Source organism: Oxyura jamaicensis, chromosome 2 (genome assembly GCF_011077185.1).
Source record: "Oxyura jamaicensis isolate SHBP4307 breed ruddy duck chromosome 2, BPBGC_Ojam_1.0, whole genome shotgun sequence".
In the NCBI taxonomy this organism is placed as follows: Eukaryota; Metazoa; Chordata; class Aves; order Anseriformes; family Anatidae; genus Oxyura; species Oxyura jamaicensis.
The window spans coordinates 137193726-137213660 of record NC_048894.1 but is presented as its reverse complement, the minus strand read 5'-3'; the positions used below and the strand labels follow the sequence as shown (position 1 = coordinate 137213660).

Genomic DNA, 19935 nt, shown 5'->3' with positions numbered 1-19935 from the left:
CACGGCCGCCATTTCCCGCTGCAGCCCCGGCGGCGGCCTCCGCCCGGCAGGGGCCGCCCGCGTCCCCTCCGCCGCCCCCGCTGCGTGCCGAGGAGCGGCCGGCGGCTGGCAGGTAGCGAGGCGGCTGCGGAGGGGCCTGGGGGGGGGGGGGAGAGGGGCCGCGTCCGTCGGTCGGGCTGGCAGGGGATGAGCGGTGTCCGTGGGTCTGTCCGGGGCGGGATCCGCCGAGCTGGGCGGTGGGGAGGGGACCCTCGGAAGGAGGCGGATGCCATGGGAATGGAGGGGCTGGAGCACAGGGGCTGTGAGGGGTGGCTGGGGGGAGCTGGGGTTGTGCAGTCTGGGGAGGGGACGCTCGAGGGAGACCTTTATTGCTCTCTGCAACTGCCTGAAAGGAAGGTGTGGGGAGCTGGGGGTCGGCCTCTTCTCACAGGTAACTCGCAATAGGACTAGAGGGTATGGCCTCAAGTTGTGCCAGGGGAGGTTCAGGTTGGACTTTAGGAGATGTTTCTTCTCAGAAAGAGCAGTCAGGCACTGGGACGGGTTGCCCAGGGAGGTGGTGGAGTCACTGTCCCTGGGGGTGTTCAAGGCAAGGTTGGACGTGGTGCTTAGGGACATGGTTCAGTGGGTGACACTGGTGGTAGGGGGATGGTTGGACCAGGTGATCTTGGAGGCCTCCTCCAACCGTAATGATCCTATGATAAATGAAATCAAAAGGTAACATATTTCTGCCAGAAGTGTTTTTTGTTAGCTAGCCTCAGATTCTCTTCGATGAAGTAATTACTGTTTTTAAGGGAAATTAAGTAGTTCTCTCTCTCTTTTTTTTTTTTTTTTTTTTTTTTTTTTTCCTAGACAGCAGCAAAGTTTTTGATCAGCTGCTGCACAGGAAATTGTTCTTGTGCTGAAAAGATAGGGATAACTCCAAAATTAAAAAGAGGATGAGGAAGTAACTAGAGACAAGTTGTGGTGAGTAACATTGGGAAGAAAACCATCGAGGCTGGGTATAAAAGGAGATTATAAAATACGTCATTTGAAGATTCATCTTGAGGCCAGTCTTACTAAATACTTAATAAAGATGTTGATCTAACAATTAAAGCTTACTGCTTAAATTTGATAGTGATGAACAAGCTGGGAGGCGCTGGCAATATAGAAGAGATTAACTACTATACAGGAAAAAATGGATGATCTTAGGAACTAGAGGATGAATTAAGTGTAATACTAACTTAAATAAAATGCATTAATTTAAAGGACAAGGTTTTGCAGTTGCAAACACAATTTACAGAGAAATTCTTGCTGTTTTAAAGCAACACACATCCAAAATATGTGTTGAGTAGTTTCAAAATTCATGATTGTGAAAAAAGCAAATGTAGACCTGAGGTGAACCAGAAAAGTAAGTTACTATTATCTGTGAACAAAATGCCAGAATGCTTCGTATAATGTTAATTGGTCACACGTAAACAGGTGAAGTGGAACAGGTACAGGAAAATGAGCCTAGGACAGACAGGGAAAGGAAGAGTCTATTGAAAGAAGTATTTGGCCTCTTTATCTTTGCAGAACAGGGATCTTTTTTGCTTTTTATTGAAACGTCAAGGGAAACACGGTGAAGGGAATAAATTGAGCTTAAGAATGACACAGGCTAATTGCCCTCTTTCTGAAGATGGTATTGGAAAGTAAGGTGAGATGAGTCAGAGCCTGAAGCATGGTATCTGCATCTGCTGTCTTCCTTCCCGAGGAGCACTAGTTTGCCTCTGCAAGAGGGGACTACAAAAATTGGTTCTGATCTGTGCTTAGTGATAGGTTTCCTCTCAGCAGGTTTTGGTATCCTGCATTTAGAGCTGCCTCATCAGCAAGAGAGAGGGATTCCAAGTGATGCCTTAAGTTGACTGCATTCCACGTTTCTAATCTGGTGCAGTTAATTGCTGAATACACGTGTCCTTAAAGTCCTCATCTGCAGCCAAGGAGCTGTGATACCTAGTTATCCACGGGCTGCAATACTAGGGCCTATTGTAAGGATTCGAGTGTGTTGGAATTTTGAGGGCTGTTTTTTCTTCCCGTCAGCGTGTTGGTTGTCTCCCCCATGGTCTCACCTGTGCTCCGCTTCCAGATGTGTCAGTTAATGTGGACATAAAGTATTTCAGAGGGCGTTTGTCTGTACGCGTTTCATGAAATACAGGATCCCTGATGCAGTCCGCTTTGTGTGGAGACCGTTCATAGCGTGCTGTCACTGTAGGTGACCAGCTGAGAAGCTTGCCTTGGGTGCACGTGCCCGTTACACCAAACTGCAGTTGCTGGTGTCAGATGTTGGTGTCAGAGATCACAAATACTGAAGCGCTCAGGTTTGCTTTACTGTTTAACGATACTCACTAAGTATGTGGAATACTGAAAAGTTCCGGCTGGTTTTCATTTGCTTTTACGAAAGGTGATGTTTTCTAAGTAGGTGGGGAAAGGTTTGACTCTGACCTCCAGCAGTACCTCACAGAAGCCATATCTGTACTGTAGGGCTTAGTCATTTGAAATGTTATCAACAGAGTAAAAGAAAGAAATGCCACTTGGAAAAGCAGCGTAGCTGTATAATTAAAACCAGAATCTGAAGTGGAACAGAGCTGTGGAAACACCAGCTCAACAAATTTCTCGCCTCCAGTTAACACAGCTGCATCACTAGAATTTTATAACATAAACTTGAAGGGATGAATGTTTTAATGTGCATTGATGGTTTTATATTCCCCAGTGTGCTCAAGACCTCTTACAGCATCAGATCAGCATAATGGGTGGGGACAGAGAAAGGGCAGCGGCAGGTTTCAGGAAAGGCTTCTGGTTCATTGTTTTCCCATGGATGGTGCAAAATTCTTGCCTTTCTTCTTCACCAGAGTAGTGCAGAAAGAGGTGTATACCCATCCTTGCTGTGCCCTCATTTGTTAGGGGGTGGTTTTGCTTGAGTGCAGACGCATTTTTAGAGGTCTGATCTGTTTAAGGCTAGTCAGCTTGCAGTATGGAGTACTGAGTAGCACTGGAGATGCAGGTGATGGGCTTTAAATGTTACTGGGATTTTCTGGAACCATTCAAAAAAATTTTGTCAGAAACTTTTGAGGACAGTAGTCACTTAGAGCACAACAAAGGTCTCTTATATGCAGAAATGGTTGGGTTGAAAAACTTAAAAGGGGCAAAAATAAACTGCCGAACCAAGGAAGGGAGCAGAAGGGGGACACGTGAGCTTCACCGTGCATAAAGGTAAGCTGATGCCTCGAGCAGAATAATCTGCACTGAGTTTACGTGGTGCTGAACTCATCACCAAAGTGGCAGCTGCCACTCAGGAAAAAGCTTCTTGGAGGAGCCTCTCCCCAAGAGGCTTCTCTGGGTGCTCTGTTGAAAGCAGAGTGCTGGGTGGGCTGGATGCAGGTGGGCATTTTTATGAATTTATGATCAGTCTTCAGTGGAAGGGGTTTAGTTCTGCGGGGTTCCACTCTGGGCTCTGAACCATTAGCATAGAAAAGTCAGTGAGCACCAAGGTGATAGTGTTTGCTGATAACAGGAGCAGTAAAGATAAGGTCAACTGTGAAAAACTGCAGGTGGACCCTGTAAAACTGAGTAAGTAGGCAATATCAGAGCACAGGAAATTCAGTGCAGGTATGCAGGGCGATTCAAATAGGGTAAAAAAAATCCTGAGCCCTCTATGAAATCCTGGGCTTTCAGTGAAGAGCAATATTTTGTAATTGTGATAAATGGTTCCATTAAAATGTACCAATAAAACATGCAGTCAGAAAGGTAAATCAAATAGTAACTATTATTGGAAAACATGTAAAGAGCAGAACTGAAAATCTTTTCATGTGATTGCGTTAATCTGTGGTTCACCTCAAAGCTGTGTGCACTTCCACAGCCTCTGTCCCCCGTCTCAGAAAGTACCTAGTAAAAAATCATACTGTATGGATGGAGATTTAGAATAATTGGAATAAGTAAATACATCAGTGAACAATTTAGGTTTGATAAACTGGTTTCTGGATTTACTGTGTGAGCTTGACAATTCTAAGCAGAAATACCAGTGTCCAGAGTCATAGCAGGAGTTGCGTGTCTGACAGCAACTGGGTTTGTCACCGCTATTAGTTGCTGATGCAAAAATATAAGCTGTAAAGAACAAGCAGCACAATATAGTATTTGAAAAGCAGATTCAAATAATCTGTTACAAATACATGATGTACAAAGTTAGGAGACTTCTGCTCCTTAAAGTGACCCACTTCTGTTCACTAGCCATTAAGATGGATTTGATGATGCATGCGTTACAGAGGCCATGTCTTCCAAGGCCATATATTGCTAATGTACACATTATAAGACATAAAAGAATATAGGCTGTATCGTGCTAGGTGGCTTACTGGCAGCTTCTCGATTGTCAGTTTGCTTTGTTGCTGGAATAAAGCTGATTAAGCTGTGGCTTCTGACAATTCCTGCTGGGGGCGGGAGGTTTCCCATTTCAGTGCACCTGTCAAACCCGTCGTTATCAGAGTTACTGTTTGTCTGTGTAAGGACTAGACGTTTTTCTTCATGGAACAGGCATAAATGCAGGAAAAAAACCAAAACAATCTTTGGAACTCAAGACGTGCTGAAGTCCTCATTTCACTAATACAGGATCAGTGCTTAAACAAAGATTGCTGTCTGTGTGACACAGGAACAACAGTTTGGATTTCAGAATTATTTTTTTTAATCAAGTTTTCAGGCCTTCCATCGTTTCTTTTCCGTCTCTTCAGAAGCCACCTGGACGTGGTCCTGGGCAGCCAGCTCTGGGTGTCCCAGCGCGTGCGGGGGAGCTGACCAGTTGGCCTCCAGAGGTCCCTGCCAGCCTCAGCTTTTCTGTGATTCTGATTTCCTTCTCAGGAAATTAGAAAACGCCATAAAATCTAGAAAAACTAGTCTAGAATTATCGTATCGTTTACTTCAGTTAAAGAAGAATCTGTCGGTCCACATGGTGGCGGTATTCTTCTAGTAAAAGCGGTGCGCGTACATCGGCAGCTTGCAGCTGGCCCGTGGATAACTGGTGTGCTCAGTCAGAGCTGCCTCCTGTTCCAGAAGACTCTTTCAAGATCTGCAACAAATGTAAACTTTGGTCGGAGTGGAACAAATTCTCTCTAGTTTGTTTAAAATAAAACAAAAAACTGCAATGAATTTTAAGATATTCTTGATTGACATATGCTAGCACCCTACACGTTCCCAGCAGAAGCAAAGAAGGGATTTGAATAAAGGTTTGTGAAGAAGTTGATGATTATGACCAAAGTGAGGGATTCAGTAACTTCCTATAAAAGCAGGCGTATCCGCACCGACCACAGCGGTCAAGGAAATACTGAAGTTACCTTATTGATTCACATGAAGTGGTTGTGGGGTATTAAAGTTACAGAACATCTGTTCCTAACTACTGTGGGTTTCCTTTCTACCTGAATAGTTCTTCCACGGAAGATAAAAAACAAGCAAGGTCCAGAAATACTTCACTGCACATTTGATAGAAGTGCACTGAGACGTGTAATGCAATTGAATTGCCAGTTGAGTCCAGAAAGGAAAAGACATTTGTGACTCTGCTTGTCAATAAAGGTGTTTGAAAAGAATGATCTCTTTCCTATCGCTCCCTTATTCCGTGTACATTGATACACAATGAATGTTCTGTGTTACCGAGGGAGACATTTTACAGCCCTGAGTTGGCATTGGAGCTCTTGTTTATTCTTTAGCTTTTAATGCTGACATACTGTACGATGATGAGCCAAGTTCTCGGGTTTTAATGCCATTATCTACTGATCCGTACAAAAGCAATAATTCTATTTTTTTTCCATTGTTTTCTCACATTACCACGTACCCTGGCTAGAAAGATAAAAAGGAGAGGTAGGTCTTAAGAGCCTGCTGTGATGCCTTAAGTGTAGGAACTCTTGATAAAATAACTAAAGAAGGGAAGACGCTACAGAATACAGCTGTGAGTAAAGCAGCACAACGCTGGACTGAATCTGCTCTGCAGGTCCCTATTAGTGGGGAAATAAAACCCTGACCCACTTCTTGGACTGAATAGCTGAAGATTTTTAGGAGAAGATACAGAGCTGTTGGTAGAGCTTGATATAGATAGCAGTGGCCCTTCTTAAAAAGTGATGGTGATTGATCAGATGATTTTTTTACTACATATAGCGTTAGTTCAGTTAAGTGACTTCTCTCTTAGCCTCCATGTAAAGACAGGTGTGCATGAAAGCTTACCAAAAGATTTTCTCCCTCAGCCTACCCAGAAAATAGAATAATATTGTTGGGCTTGCAGTTCGTTGGGATACACAAGCTGTTCAGAGGACATGCACGCGAGGTTGGTGTTGTTCTGATTAAATTACATCTTTCTAAAAATGTTACCAAGAATCCCCAAAGCCGGTTAATGTTTGTGCAACTTTTAAGGTTACTGTTCTATTTGAGCGGAAACTTGGCCTTCAGAGAGTATGGGCTTGCAGTTTAAGCAAAGCCCTCAAGCTGGGCCACTTCTCATTCATATAAAAACAAGAGGAAGAGCTCAGCAAGCCGCTGCCCCTGGAGTACTCTACAAATGTATTACAAAAAGAGGAAGCTGTCTGCATCAGGGAGCTGGCGAATGCAGGTTGCGTGCTGTGTTTTGCTGAGGCAGGGGGTGGGGGAGGTGGGTTTGGTCCCTGATTTAGTTTTAAGTTTCCATTTATTGTTAGTGGCAGTTCCTCAGGAGGACATCTTACTGATGTTTGGGTTCTCGATGTCAGCGTGTCTCTCGATATTGGGACGTCTCAACTGTTGGGTGATCTGATGGTGTGCCATCGATCCACGGCGTTCATTTAAAACAGGCACCATTACGTCAGCTTTTCTGAACGTTCTTGGAAATCCCGTCATTTTGCAGAACTGGTAAATCGTGGAGCAGTGACTGTGGGGTGAGCTGCAGCTCATCAGGCCCATTAATATTTCTGTGCTGGAGAGACTCCGCTCCCGTTAGTCAGTCTGTCTCATAAGCAGTCTGGCTCCTTTTCCAGGAGCTCTTTGGTGACTTGGTCACGGTCAGTGCAAACTGAGGGGTACTTGAGGCAGTAACACAACTTGCCTCTAGCTCTAGGTTTTGAATTCTTCAGGATGACTCCTGGCTTTGGCTTCCGCAGGTCTGAGCGTGTTAGACAGTGCATTAGTGTGTATTACAGCTCTACATGGTAGGCAGCTGACTTTTAATAGATAAAAGCGGAATATTATCACATAATCACTTAATACAAGCATTCCTTTTGGAAACAGAACGGTTTGATTTTCTCAGCCTGTACTCAGCTGCATGTATCATTGAAGAAGTGGCTTACTGCAACATTTCTCAAATTATTAATAAAGCTATAGTGTGCTCAGGCAATATCCACGCTGTGTAAATTGAGGGAAAATGTATTCTTATATTACGCTTTCCTAACAGGAATTCTTCTTGCTTGGGAGAGCATACTTGATTTTTTTCTCAAAGCCAATTTGCTGTCACGGTGACAAGTTATTAACAGGGAAACTTTTCTTTTTCTAAGAGTGCAGCGCGAAGGGTTCGTGTTCAGAAGATAGCGCTGCGTTTTTAGGAGCAGTCCTTTATTGAGCCAAATTAATTTAACTCCAGCAGCAGTAATCTGTAGGGCTGTTCAGGACGCGTTTTGCGATGCTTTAGCATCTCGTTACCGAGTAGCACGAGGCCCTTTGTGCCATCAGTGCCTGATGGTAGGCGTACCAGCTTCTGGGGCGCTGCAGGCTTGTTTCTGCCTCACCTTCAGAAGCAATGGAAAGAGAATGGATGGGATGCCTTGCATTATTTTTTTTCTAAATACACTTAATTAGATATTCATTGCAATAATAACGTTTTTATACGTACTGGGGATTGAAATGCAATCAGTTTGCTTGTTCAGAAATTTCTAATTAAGTCGACCATTGTAATTTTTTTTTCTGAGTCTTGTTAGAAATCTTGCAAAATTGGATTACACTTGAGGCAGGAATACGTTATTTGGGGACTGGCATTTTAGAGATGGTATAGTTCATCTTCGTGTGCAGCTCATATCTGGCATAGATATTAGGTAGCCATGTGGAAAATCGCATCGTGTTCGTACAAAAACCTTTTTTGGTCACAAAGCCAAATCAGCCCACATGGTACCAACTTCTTGTCAATGCGTTGAGTCCGCAGTCTCCAAGCACTAGGAAGGAGGATTTGTTGTTGTTTTAGAATTCTTTCTTACTGTAAGTTACTGAGGTTTTGCTTTAGTCTCGTGCACTTCAGTGATGAATTCTGAAACGTTTCAGTGATGACAAATTCTGAATCGGAAATATTTTCAGTGACACTTTATGATACCTGTTAGTCTTCGTGCTTCCTCTCCCGAGAAGACAACGTGGTGCAGGTTTGTTCTGCTGCTGTCAGCTGGTGTTCCTTCCCCGTTGTATGTGAAGCGCCAGGAAATTCTGCAAGGCTTTACCAGGCCCACACATCTGGTACGGAAACGTAAACATAAGTTTACATTTAACAGAGCGTGCCATCGAGTTTCTCAAATAACATGCTTTTCTTCCAGGATAGTACTCTGCTGTTGATTTATGCTAGGCCTTTCTTATTATTAAGCAGGATTAAGCACTCAAATACCACTTCATAAGCAAGCCACGGTCCTTTTATCAAGTACAAGGAGGGTTTTGTGCTCTTACTGTGCGTGAGCGTTGGAGGTTTCAAAGTAATTTATGCTTCGGCTGCTTTAGGGAAGACGAAGTGCAGAATGTAAAGGTGTCAAACACATCATACCAGAGTTGGGCCTGACGTTTTTCTCAGCGAGGACAGGACTACCCGAGTTGAAGAAGCATTCTCATTTATGATTTGGGTAGAAAGGGGGTGAGAAAATTGAAATTGCTGCCAAGTGGGAATCCTAGCTTTGCAACAGCCGAGGTTTTGTAACATACTTGTTGAACATACGGGTATGTTGTCCCTTCTTTCTGTGCCGGCCTGTAAGAAGTCTGTGTGTGTCCAAAATAACACGTGAAATGTTTTATGCTGTGTAGGTGAACTTTTGCTATTGGAGATGGTTGTGGGAAAGGGTGCTTGGGCCAGTGATATGCCACCACACGCTCAGAAACACGCTTAGAGCCTAGGGGGATGCATTCTGTCTAAAATCATTCCTTATACAGATACCAGGACATCGAAGTTAATTCCCATCTCTTCTGTGTCCAAGATAGAAAAAAAAAAGTTGTGCATTCCTGCACAGGGAAACTGGGCGGTGTTGATACATGTAGCAGAGTTTGTCCAGATAGGAAATACAGGCTATGAAAGGTTAAATGTAAATTATTAACCCTGCCAGCCTCCAAACTGTTAATCGGACCAGTTGTATAAATGTGGAATGACTCCTCTAGGTGCTCTGATCTTGAATTTGATCTAAAACATGGGGGAAGAGCTGTAAAATACAGACTTTATAAACTTTAAAAGAAAATAAAAGCGAGGTTTTACATCGAATTCTTTGGCTACTGGCCATGTTTCCGTTCTCATAGCTGAATGAGTGCACTGGTGTGGCAGGAGACCTGATACAGATGAGAAAATGTGAATCTGCGTATAGCGGCCTTGTAAGAGGCTCATGCTGCTGGTCAGAATGCTGCTGCACCCTTAACCCAAAATGCCAGCCTGGGTCAAGTGGGAGATCGTATTTCATGTGAAATTTCATTTTCCATTCAAAGGTTATCTAGTAAAATTGCTTTTCCTCCCTGTCTCTTGAACTGTGTGGTGGCTGTATGGAGATTTCTTCTAAGGATTTTCAGTAGTTTATAGGATTTCTTCCCCTCTTCTTAGAGGCAATGTGAAGCTTTGCTGTCCAGCCTCCTACAGATTTTAATTTTTTATTACTGTTGCCTCATGCACAATGTTACCACCCTCTTGCATAGTCATTCCTTTCTCTTTGCCTTATTGTTTTCAAGTCCTCTTTTCTGTGTCCCCTAAATCCACAGTGTCATCATACCCTCATTGCTTGAATCATCCTTAAAATGCTCTTCTGCAAATCGTAAGTCGTGTTTCATAACATGTCAATAAATGCATTCTGAAATGACATTCATCTTCCTGATACGGTAAAGGAATTAATCTTTTAGGTAATATTAATCCAGAGAAACTGCATTTGTGCTTCTCCGTGGTGGGGTTCCAGCTGAACGCCCAATAGCTCCACTTGGCTTTGTTATTGCCTTGTACTCATTTTCAGTTTCCACTTCCTGGTGGACATTTTCACTTCTTGCACCCAGTTTTCCTTGGTCCCCACCGCTTACAAAACCTACTGACGAGACAGGAGTATCTATGGCTCTATAAAAATAATGCTCTGAAAAAGACATTTCTTGCAGCATGAAGGAATTAGTTTTCATTTTGCCAAGCATTTTCAGCAGCTGGTTGTACTGTGTGTCAAAGCACGGGTTCAGATGGTGGAAGTTCCACTGGAGAAGCTTTGTTTACAGCTAGTAACAATTGCAATTAGTGTCACTATGTCTGCTAATTGAATTGTTTGTAGCCTCCCAGTTGATGAAAGGTGGTTCGTCTGCCTTCTCTCAGTTCTGATCTACGGTGTTTGATACTTTAATATCAATTCTGCTACCTGCCATCTCTTCCTAGGTGAAAGTTACTCACTTACCTGAGAAATCTTCCAAATATATGCTTTGTATTTAGTTGCCTGGCTGCACCGACACTTCTCCCACTTGTTCTTGCAGGTTTGTTATCTGCTTCAGAGAGAATCAGAACAATGTCCTACGTTTTCGTCAACGACTCTTCCCAGACAAACGTGCCACTGCTGCAGGCTTGCATTGATGGAGATTTTAACTATTCCAGACGCCTGCTAGAGAGTGGTTTTGACCCAAACATTCGTGACAGCCGGGGCCGAACTGGCCTGCACCTTGCTGCAGCCAGAGGAAATGTAGACATCTGTCAGCTCCTGCACAAATTCGGCGCTGACCTACTAGCCACCGATTACCAAGGTAACACAGCCCTTCACCTCTGTGGGCATGTGGATACCATCCAGTTCCTAGTTTCTAACGGACTTAAAATTGATATTTGGTAAGTTGCCTTTTTCTTTTTTCTTTTTAGCAGCACATATTTTATAATATATGTGTTCTGTTCCCAAAGCGTTGCGTACAAAACTGCTGTTGTTGCAATGCTATATGCACTGCAATTCAATTTTTGTACGGTATCGCTTAACGAAAACACAGAATAAAAACGCAGGAAAACAATGAGAGGCCACTTCTGCTGGCCAAGCGCAACAAGCAAAGCAAATAAAAATAGCAGCTGCTGGTGTGGGCTGCTGTGTCTAATTCTGACTCAGTGATGACATTGCTATCCTGGTTTGGCCAGACAGCCAGGTGTGGGTGGTTGGCACCAAGGAAGAAAATCACATTCACTACTTGAAAAGAATTTTCTCCGCCGCAGTTCTATTTTTTCAACTGCTGCACTGTATAAGACAAAGAAAATACGGTATATGTGTACCACTTCATTCCCATACCCCTTCGGTGACAATGCTTCCTTTCAGTGGTTTCCCCCTCCCTCAAAATGTGTGATTCAACCCTTCTTTTAAATATTGTTCTTTTAAATATTGTATTTTCTTCCCTTCTGGCTTCCAGCAGCTGTCAGATGCCAGTGCTCAGATGCAAGCTCTCAAGCTACAAAAGAGCTAGCTGTTACACTGCACTAACTGAATTATTTTGTTTGTGGAACTTTCTGCTTATTTACAGTGCATGCAAAAAAGTTTTTGAAACTTCAGAACCTTTGAGGTTTTTTTATCTGTTCCCTTTTCACTTGTCCCTTGTTAATGATTTCAAGTCAGCAAAACTAGTTATTGGCAGACCAGATTCTTCATGGGTTGTGTTTTGCTTTTTTTCTTGCTTCGAGCAACTCTGGTGAAAATCCCTAGTCTGAATGCAGCTCTGGTCCCAGTCGGTATTTAAAAGCAGCAGAGGGACCATCTGTATTTTATTTCATTTTTGCCTCATGTCCTCATACCCACATGGAAAAAGGAACTATGTAGAAACAGATTGCACAATTCCTTCTTGAAATCAAGCTTAATCTCCAACATTGCCATAAATCCACACTTTTTGTTACAATACCCAGAGATTCCAATTAAATTAGAGTAGTAGGAATTTTGATTTTATTTGGAGGAAAAGGACTTGTGCTATTTAAACCCAAATATCCTGATATTCTTCTACAGTCAATTATGGTATAACTTTTATAGATGGGAATGACAGAAAATAGTTCTGGGTAGTAAATTTTACAGTGTGTGTTATGTTATCTTGCTACAAAATTCCTGTTTTAAGATTTTCTTTTCTTCTCGTGCCCATTTGTGGCATTGCTTTAGCAATCACCAAGGTGCAACACCGCTCGTTCTTGCAAAACGAAGGGGTGTAAATAAAGATGTAATTAGACTGCTGGAATCTTTAGAGGAGCAAGAGGTGAAGGGATTCAACAGAGGAGCTCACTCAAAGCTGGAAACGATGCAGACTGCTGAAAGTGAAAGGTATTTACAAAACAAAAAGAATTACTGGGGGAAATGATGTATGTGTATAATATATCTTTACTAATGTGCTCATTGCTCTTAGACTTTTATGATTCGGCTTGCTTGTTTGTTCCTCAAAGCAGGGAATACCAAATCTGACCTGGTATTATCAGACCAAATCAAAATCAGATCTTAGAATTCAGAAAAATTTCTTGAGGTAGAACAAGTGTAAGGGGGGAAAAGGGACTTTTTATAATTGAAATTCTTATTTTATGGTGGATTTTTTTAAAAATAACTCATTTTCTGTTACAGACTCAAAATATGTATATACTCTACCATTTATCGTGAAGCCAAAGGGAAAATGGGGTGAAGCGTGATGCCAGTATCACACGCTGGCCTAACATGCTTTCAGTAAAGGTGGATTCTCAATGCCAAGGAAGGACAGCAGATTTTTCATCTATCTGAACTTGAATAAACGGTTTGATATGGTGCTATTTATGAAATAGCTGTTGGTAGTAGTTTTGGAAAAGATGGAGAATAAAATAAGAATTTTGTGGTGGGCAAAGAGGTAAGGAAGAGGTAAGGTTTTAAGGAAAACTGCTAAGTTTCAGGGAAAGTATGGGGCTTTTAGGCGAAGTTACTAACAAATTCCTAAAGGTCTGTTTGTGGGACTGTGCTAAATTAAAATTTTCACAAATGATTCTGGCAGAAAAAGTAACATCTTAGTGATACTAAGAAGTGAGAGAATGCTCCAGGGAGACCTCCTTGTGGCCTTTCAGTACTTAAAAGAGGGCTTTTAAAAACGATGGAGAGAGACTTTTTACTCAAGTAGATAGTGATAGGACAAGGGGGAATGGCTTTTAACTAAGAGAGGGGAGATTTAGATTAGATATAAGTAAGAAATTCTTCACTCAGAGGGTGGTGAGGCCCTGGCACAGGCTGCCCAGAGAAGCTGTGGATGCCCCATCCCTGGAGGTGCTGAAGGCCAGGCTGGATGGGGCTTTGGGCAACCTGGGCTGGTGGGAGGTGTCCCTGCCCATGGCAGGGGGCTGGAACTGGGTGGGCTTTAAGGTCCCCTCCAACCCAAACCATTCTCAGATTTGGTTGAGGCAGTGTTGCTAGTTCCAAAGGAGACTGATTCCCTCACAGAAACCTTTGAATTGCCAGTGAACATGACAGAACATGGGACTGAGATAAAACATGCAGCAGTACTTTACTTTCCAGTACTGCTTTTTTTTTCATATATTTGAAACAGGATAGCAGCATTGTTTTGAATACTTGCTCTCATACTGAATTTATTTAAATTTATTATTTTTAATATTGTCTAGTAATGGTGATGAATTACAACTGCTGGGATTTTATATCAGAAAAGACGGAGTTCTGTCTTGTTAGCTTTGGTCCATTTGCGTCAAAACGTGCGTAGCCTTCACTGCAGGGGAAAATAAAGCTATCTGGACGGAGTTGTTATCTAAGTGGAGCAAACAGAAGAGTTGAAACCAACCAAATTACAGAAGTCATGCAAAATATTCCCTGAGAGCAGACTGGGAGTTCTTTCCCACTCATCAGGTCGCCCCACTCGTCAGACACTGCTTTGAGCCCTGAAATCCAAAATTTCATATTGTCAAAGTGACGTCGGTGTAACGTCTTGGATGTTCTGCAGATTCTTTCTAACTTCCTAAATGTTACTGAAAGCTGTTGGTCACATGGACTGCCACACAAATACACACGGACCAAAGCTCAGCCCCACTAAAATGCCACTTTTTGATTTGATAGTGTCCCTTTAATGGAGGAGGCTTCCTTTCTGTTATTTGACCTTCATAAATGTTACATTGTTTAGCTTGGCAAGGAAGTCAGCAATTCTCCTTGGGGAGAGGCACAGACATATAAACAGTGCACTACCCAGCTTGTTTGTGAACATGTTTAAAATGTCTGAAATATATTATATTTAGAATAACAAATAACAGATGCCTACAGCAGCAAAAGCAAGTGAGCTTGTGTGCTGTTTGCTCTGTAAATAAATAATGCCTTTGTAGCAGTTGCCTTTTCAGACCTCCACAGTTTCACTCCTCCCTCTTTGTATTTTTTTTTCCACATTTTAGCTAAATTTCGTTTAGATGAATGACTTCTGTCCTCCCTCCCCAAGCTTTGCATTATATATGAACCCATGGACAATAACAGTTACTCTTTCTGAAAACCCTGGGCTTCACTTTTGAAGAACAGTCTCTGACTGAAGGTTTCTGCTTCTTATCTCATACGGTTGCTGCAGATGGGGAAGCAGAGGCCCGGAGTATGTTCCCAAATGGAATCTATTTTCTCTGCCAGGAGGCAGAGCTCTCCCTGTGGCCCAGCACAGGTGACCTGTCCCTCTGCACAGCCCAGCGTGCCTGTGGCTGTGCCCACAAGTGCAGCCAGAGGTGAACGTCCACGTTGTGTCGGGAACAGCAACATCCACCTGCACTCCGTGGCACACACTCCGCTGCGTTACCATTTCTCAAGGAGATGTAATTCGTCATAAGAAAATGTCTTGAATACCACTGCTTTTAATTGGGCTGCTATATAAAATACCAAAATGTTTTCTCTGTACCCTTTTCTATTTAATGAGCAAGCATGTGACCTTTTCACTTAAATCACATTGCACCTTTATTTAACCTTTCTGTGGTTACGTATTAACTAGTTAGTACTTAATGAGTGAGTAGCGCTGTTTTCACCAGTGGCTGTCTTCTGTTAAACCCTTTGTTTTGCTTGGAAAATCATAATGTGCAAGGAAGATGACTAAATCCTGCAGCTATGGACAAGCTAAAATAGCTTTAGAGCAAAGTAAATATTTTAAAAGCTAAAAAGGCAAGCTGTTTAATAGGCAATTTCTGAAATTTTCTGCCCGTGATGCTGCAATACTTCAGCAAGCTCTGGGAGTTCAGGCTAATTACTCATCTATGGCTGTACTTCCTAAGAAGAAAAAAGACATAGCATGAATTTTTTTTGCAGGGTAAGCTTAGAAGAGAGATTCGCAACTGAGACCTTTTTCTGTTAACTCATTTGTCAGTTACTGTCACCAAAACCAATAGCATTCATGCAATTAGTTTTGTTTTGCAAATTGGTTTTCCCTGCAATGTTTTCTTTTAATATTGCTGTAGGAGATACCTGGGAATATGGTAACAGAAATCAATTAGAAGGGGGAAAATGTTTTTCTTTTCTGCTTACCTTCTGCTTTGACATCACTGGGTACACAGGCAGTTTCACCATTTCCTTTCTGTGCTTGTCAGAGCATGATCCTGTAAACACTTGTGTGTGCAATCTCACTCAAGCGAGAAGTAGTAGGGCTGTGCAGATGGCTAAAAATCTACATAACTGAAATCAAGTGATGAGAACATTTTCCTATTCTTATTGAAGTTTCTCATACACCAACAGAGAAATAGTTTCCTATCATACACCCGTCCTGAAACCAGCGAAATGGAGAGGAGGATACAAGGAGCCAAGCGGTATTTGAAGCAACTGGCATTTTTTTCTCATGGTGATTCATGGTCAATCTATCATTCTGATTTTTCTCGCTTGAAAGTGAGAGTTTCAGTCCCTAATTTAGTCTGACGATTTAAGGGGCCTGAAGGATTGAGAGTGGAATGTTAAGGCAGCAGAGCAGCTGCTGAGTACCATGTGGCAAAAAACAAACAAACTCCAGCAATACTAATTTAGCTCAACAATCAGAGAGATTCTGCCTTTTTATGTAAAAGGATTGTTTTCTCTGCTTTTAAGCTAGAGAAGAGGCCTCTAACAAAAAAAATGCAGGAGAATAAGAAAGATCTCCACGTCGTTCAGAATCTAAGTTATACCGGTCGTAGTTTCCATTTTGTTCGGCAGAGTTTACTTTTGAATTGTAATTTGTTTTTATTAACAAGAGCTGTGCCCCTTGAGGTTTTATCTTATGCTCCATTAAATTTTACAAAGCCATGCTGAGCAGGAGTTCTGCTGACTGACTTCTGAAGGCTCCTAGGTGGCAAGCCTGCAAGCTCAGAGCAGTCGTACTGCTGGAAGTACCTCTCTCCGTACAGCAGTTAATAAAACATCCTTTCAATTAACTTAAGTTTAGAGTTAGGAGTCTTTTCCTGATCTGCTTTGTCTTGATTTAGCCGAGGCAATGCTGTAAATCTGCAGGTGGGTTTAGTTTTTCATTTAGAGTGTTTCAGTTGCTCTGAGTAGGATTACTGTCATACTTAAAGGTGAATTCTTTTGCTCTGATGTATTTTTAACTTTAATCCTTTGTAGTGCAATGGAAAGCCATTCCCTCCTTAATCCAAACCTACAGCAAGGGGAAGGAGTTCTTTCCAGTTTCCGCACGACATGGCAAGAGTTTGTGGAAGACCTGGGCTTCTGGAGAGTGCTGCTCCTGATCATTGTCATTGCTCTGCTGTCTCTTGGAATAGCATACTACGTTAGTGGGGTGCTTCCTTTTGTAGAAAATCAGCCTGAACTGGTGCACTGAAGCAAATGAAAAGAAGCGCACTGCTCTTTTCCCTGTTGTCGTCTTATTTTGAACATCTTGGAGTTTTTCTCTTGGTGCAGGCAGTGGCAGCTGTGCATACTGTTCTCCTTTTATACTTAGCATTAACCCCTTTGAAAGAGGAATTAATTCATTTCAAGTAAAACACTAAATTCTAAAGCATTCCTAACCTACCTCTGACTTATCTCAACTTGCAAGCAAGATGTAAAGGTAATCCTCTCTGTTGATAAAATACTATGATTAGAAAGGGTCTTTCATACTGCATATTAAATTCTTGAGCATGAAAAATGTAACCTAGTACAGAACCAAGTTTGATTTGTAATCCACATGAAGAGAGGTAAATCTGTTCTTGCATAATCTTGTGCGTGCTTCAGTCGAAAGAAAAATACTCTTAAAGGTCCCCTAGAAATCGGAATAAAATAATAATGCATTCTGATATATAGGCAGTAATAAGCTCTATGTTTGTAGTTCTTTTAGTGCTTTCCCCCTAGTTTCCCATCTGCTCGTTTATTAAAAAAAGAATGAGAAATAGTTCAAACCTTATTACGTCTTTAATGTATAGCTCACTCCTTTATTTATTAGGTTTGTGTAGTGTTTCGTCCCCAGATTAAATTGATGTTGTTAATATCTGTCTGAAGTAGATTTTGCAGAACAAAGCTGGTTGTAGTGCTTTGGAAGTCAAATTGTTTCAGCCTCTAGGGTGAAAATTTTGCCTTTTTGCTGGAATATTTCTAAGCAAACCTTTATTTGTAAGGGTGGATAAAAAGTGATTTAGGTGTTCTGCTCTGTATATACCAATTCTGTAAGACTGCTTTATTTGTGAAATATGTCATGAAGGATAACCCTTTTTTCCTCCACAAGGACCACATTGAACCATGCAATTGTATCATTTTCACATTTGTGGAGAGGACTTGATTGATTAAAATTCCTTTCTAGAATTACTTTTTATTTCAGTTGTTTTCAGACATCACGTACACGTGTACAAAGTCTTTTCTGAGCATGCAGAATAAAAATATTTAAAACGTTAATATTTGGGAATATTGTAGGAAATGAGATCCTATCCCATTCTGTACTTAAGCTGTGAAATCTTTTGTTTATAAGTAACCTAGGGACATGAAACACACTTCCATGAAGGCTCAGATGGATGAGAATACACAATAGTTGCAGGTTTTTCAAAGAAAGCAGATTCTCCTTCCAGGCTGATTAGACAGCTAACTCCCTTAGTTGCCATTGCATTGAAAATCCCCCCGGATTTGAATTCTGCAAAACTAATGATTTATTTTTTTTTAACCTAACCACTCCAGAATTGTTGCTAAATAGCATGAAACATTTATAAACTTATAAACTGCAACAAGTTTTGCTAGAAGTAATTACATCTCCCTGTTCTGCTACCATGCTCGATTTTCTTTCGTGTGTATGGGTTTGAGTGAAGAGGATTGTTGTCTTTGTTTTGCTGTGTGACAGGGGCTTCACTAACGTGGGCCCCATTCTAAATTGCATCGGAATAATTCCTGATCTCATTTCTTTAGCTAGACATTAATGAAACAATACTTCCCTAGCAGCTGGAAAGCCTCTTAAAATAAACAACAACAAAACAGAGCGTACTCTTCTCCTGAATATTTCTATTACTGTACATATGTTTGTGAACAGAAATACAAACTCGTACCTAAAATACAGTTACTTTTCTGGATAAGTACACTTCTGTTTACGATACTCTGTATCCTGAATGACTGCTGACTTTCAATGTGTATTCTCTGTGTGATTTGTAATTGTATTCTCAGTATGGGTGGATGCCAGAAATAAATACATGTAGTAAATATGTTTTGGTTTATCATTACATTACGTTGTAATCCTATTTTACTGAGGATTTTTTGATGGTTTGCATTGATAATAAGCATTTCAGAAGCAGCGAGCTTCTGCCCCAGAGAATTGGAAGCACACTATTGGCCTAAATGAGGTTTTAGAGTATAGTTTCTTTAGCTTTGCCTGCTTTATTTTCAGTGTTGTTTTCGCACCACGCTGCCTCTCTCTTATCTAAGATGTCAAGTATCGAACATATCATCTAACGGCCCCTTGAGATTTAAGACTACCTGTGAGGGAGGGTGCAAAATAAAATCAAGAAAAGCAATCTTGATTGTAATGATTGCTGCTCTCTGAAATATCGATGTGATAAACATCTGACTAAAAGAGAACTTTGCTCTGTAAATACCTCTGTTATGGAAAAAAGGACAACCCTACCTTTTAATATGTCTATGACATTAACAACTTCCTTATCAAAGATTGATTTTAAAGAATGAATTTGCCTCCTGTACACTAGGTTTCAAGGAATACAATCTGTCTTTCTCACAGGAACAGAAAGAGGACCTTAACTTACTTCCTCTCAAAGTCGTAATGGGGAGTTTCACAATTTCTGCATAACGGCATGAATCAGTTTAGATTGTCTGCAGGTCAGAAAGATTTCCTTTATTATTTATTATTATATCTAGATGCCTTGATCAAGGAACTCCATTTTGGTGGGCACTTTCCAGATCCAAGACAGTTTCTTCTCACACTAAAACAGAAGAAGGAAGTGAGAGAGAAAACATTCATGGAAGGATTAAGTGATTGTTTTTTACAGTGTCGTGAGACAACTTGGTGAGCAAGATAAAGTAAACCGGAGTGCGAAATGGAGGCTGTGTGACTACTCTGCAGTATTTCATACTAGACATGCTCTGGCGCTATGAGGTGTATCATCATGAAAAAAGCTCATATGAGAGGAGGAACATGGTTTCATTTTGAAGTATCGAAACAGAAGACCTAAGAAGTTTCTGGGTCTGCAGCTGATCTGGAGATTGAGTTTTGCGTTGGTCAACTAATCTCAGCCTGTTTTTCATTTCTTGAGTAAGGAGAAATGCTCAACTCAGCAGTGGATTGTAGAGGGGCTCGTTAGCTAGGTAGCTCTTTTTCTAACCAAAATATTTTTGGTCATAAGATGTCAGAGAAAGGCATATT

General features: G+C 41.5%; 1 protein-coding gene across 4 annotated transcripts; it reads left to right on the top strand.

Moving 5' to 3' along the window:
* ANKRD46 (ankyrin repeat domain 46) lies at positions 1 to 18763 on the top strand. 4 transcript variants are annotated; one of them, XM_035316218.1, is made up of 7 exons: positions 1 to 112; positions 476 to 480; positions 850 to 963; positions 8777 to 8919; positions 10678 to 11020; positions 12312 to 12470; positions 16710 to 18763. In XM_035316218.1, exons 5-7 carry the CDS (start codon positions 10710 to 10712, stop codon positions 16924 to 16926), a joined length of 687 nt encoding a protein of 228 aa, XP_035172109.1. In that variant the 5' UTR covers positions 1 to 112; positions 476 to 480; positions 850 to 963; positions 8777 to 8919; positions 10678 to 10709; the 3' UTR covers positions 16927 to 18763. The 4 variants fall into 4 exon arrangements, with proteins under 4 accessions (XP_035172109.1, XP_035172112.1, XP_035172110.1 ...); XM_035316221.1 differs by lacking the exon at positions 8777 to 8919; XM_035316219.1 differs by lacking the exons at positions 1 to 112; positions 476 to 480; positions 850 to 963 and adding an exon at positions 5423 to 5568.
* Positions 18764 to 19935: the final 1172 nt, after the last annotated feature.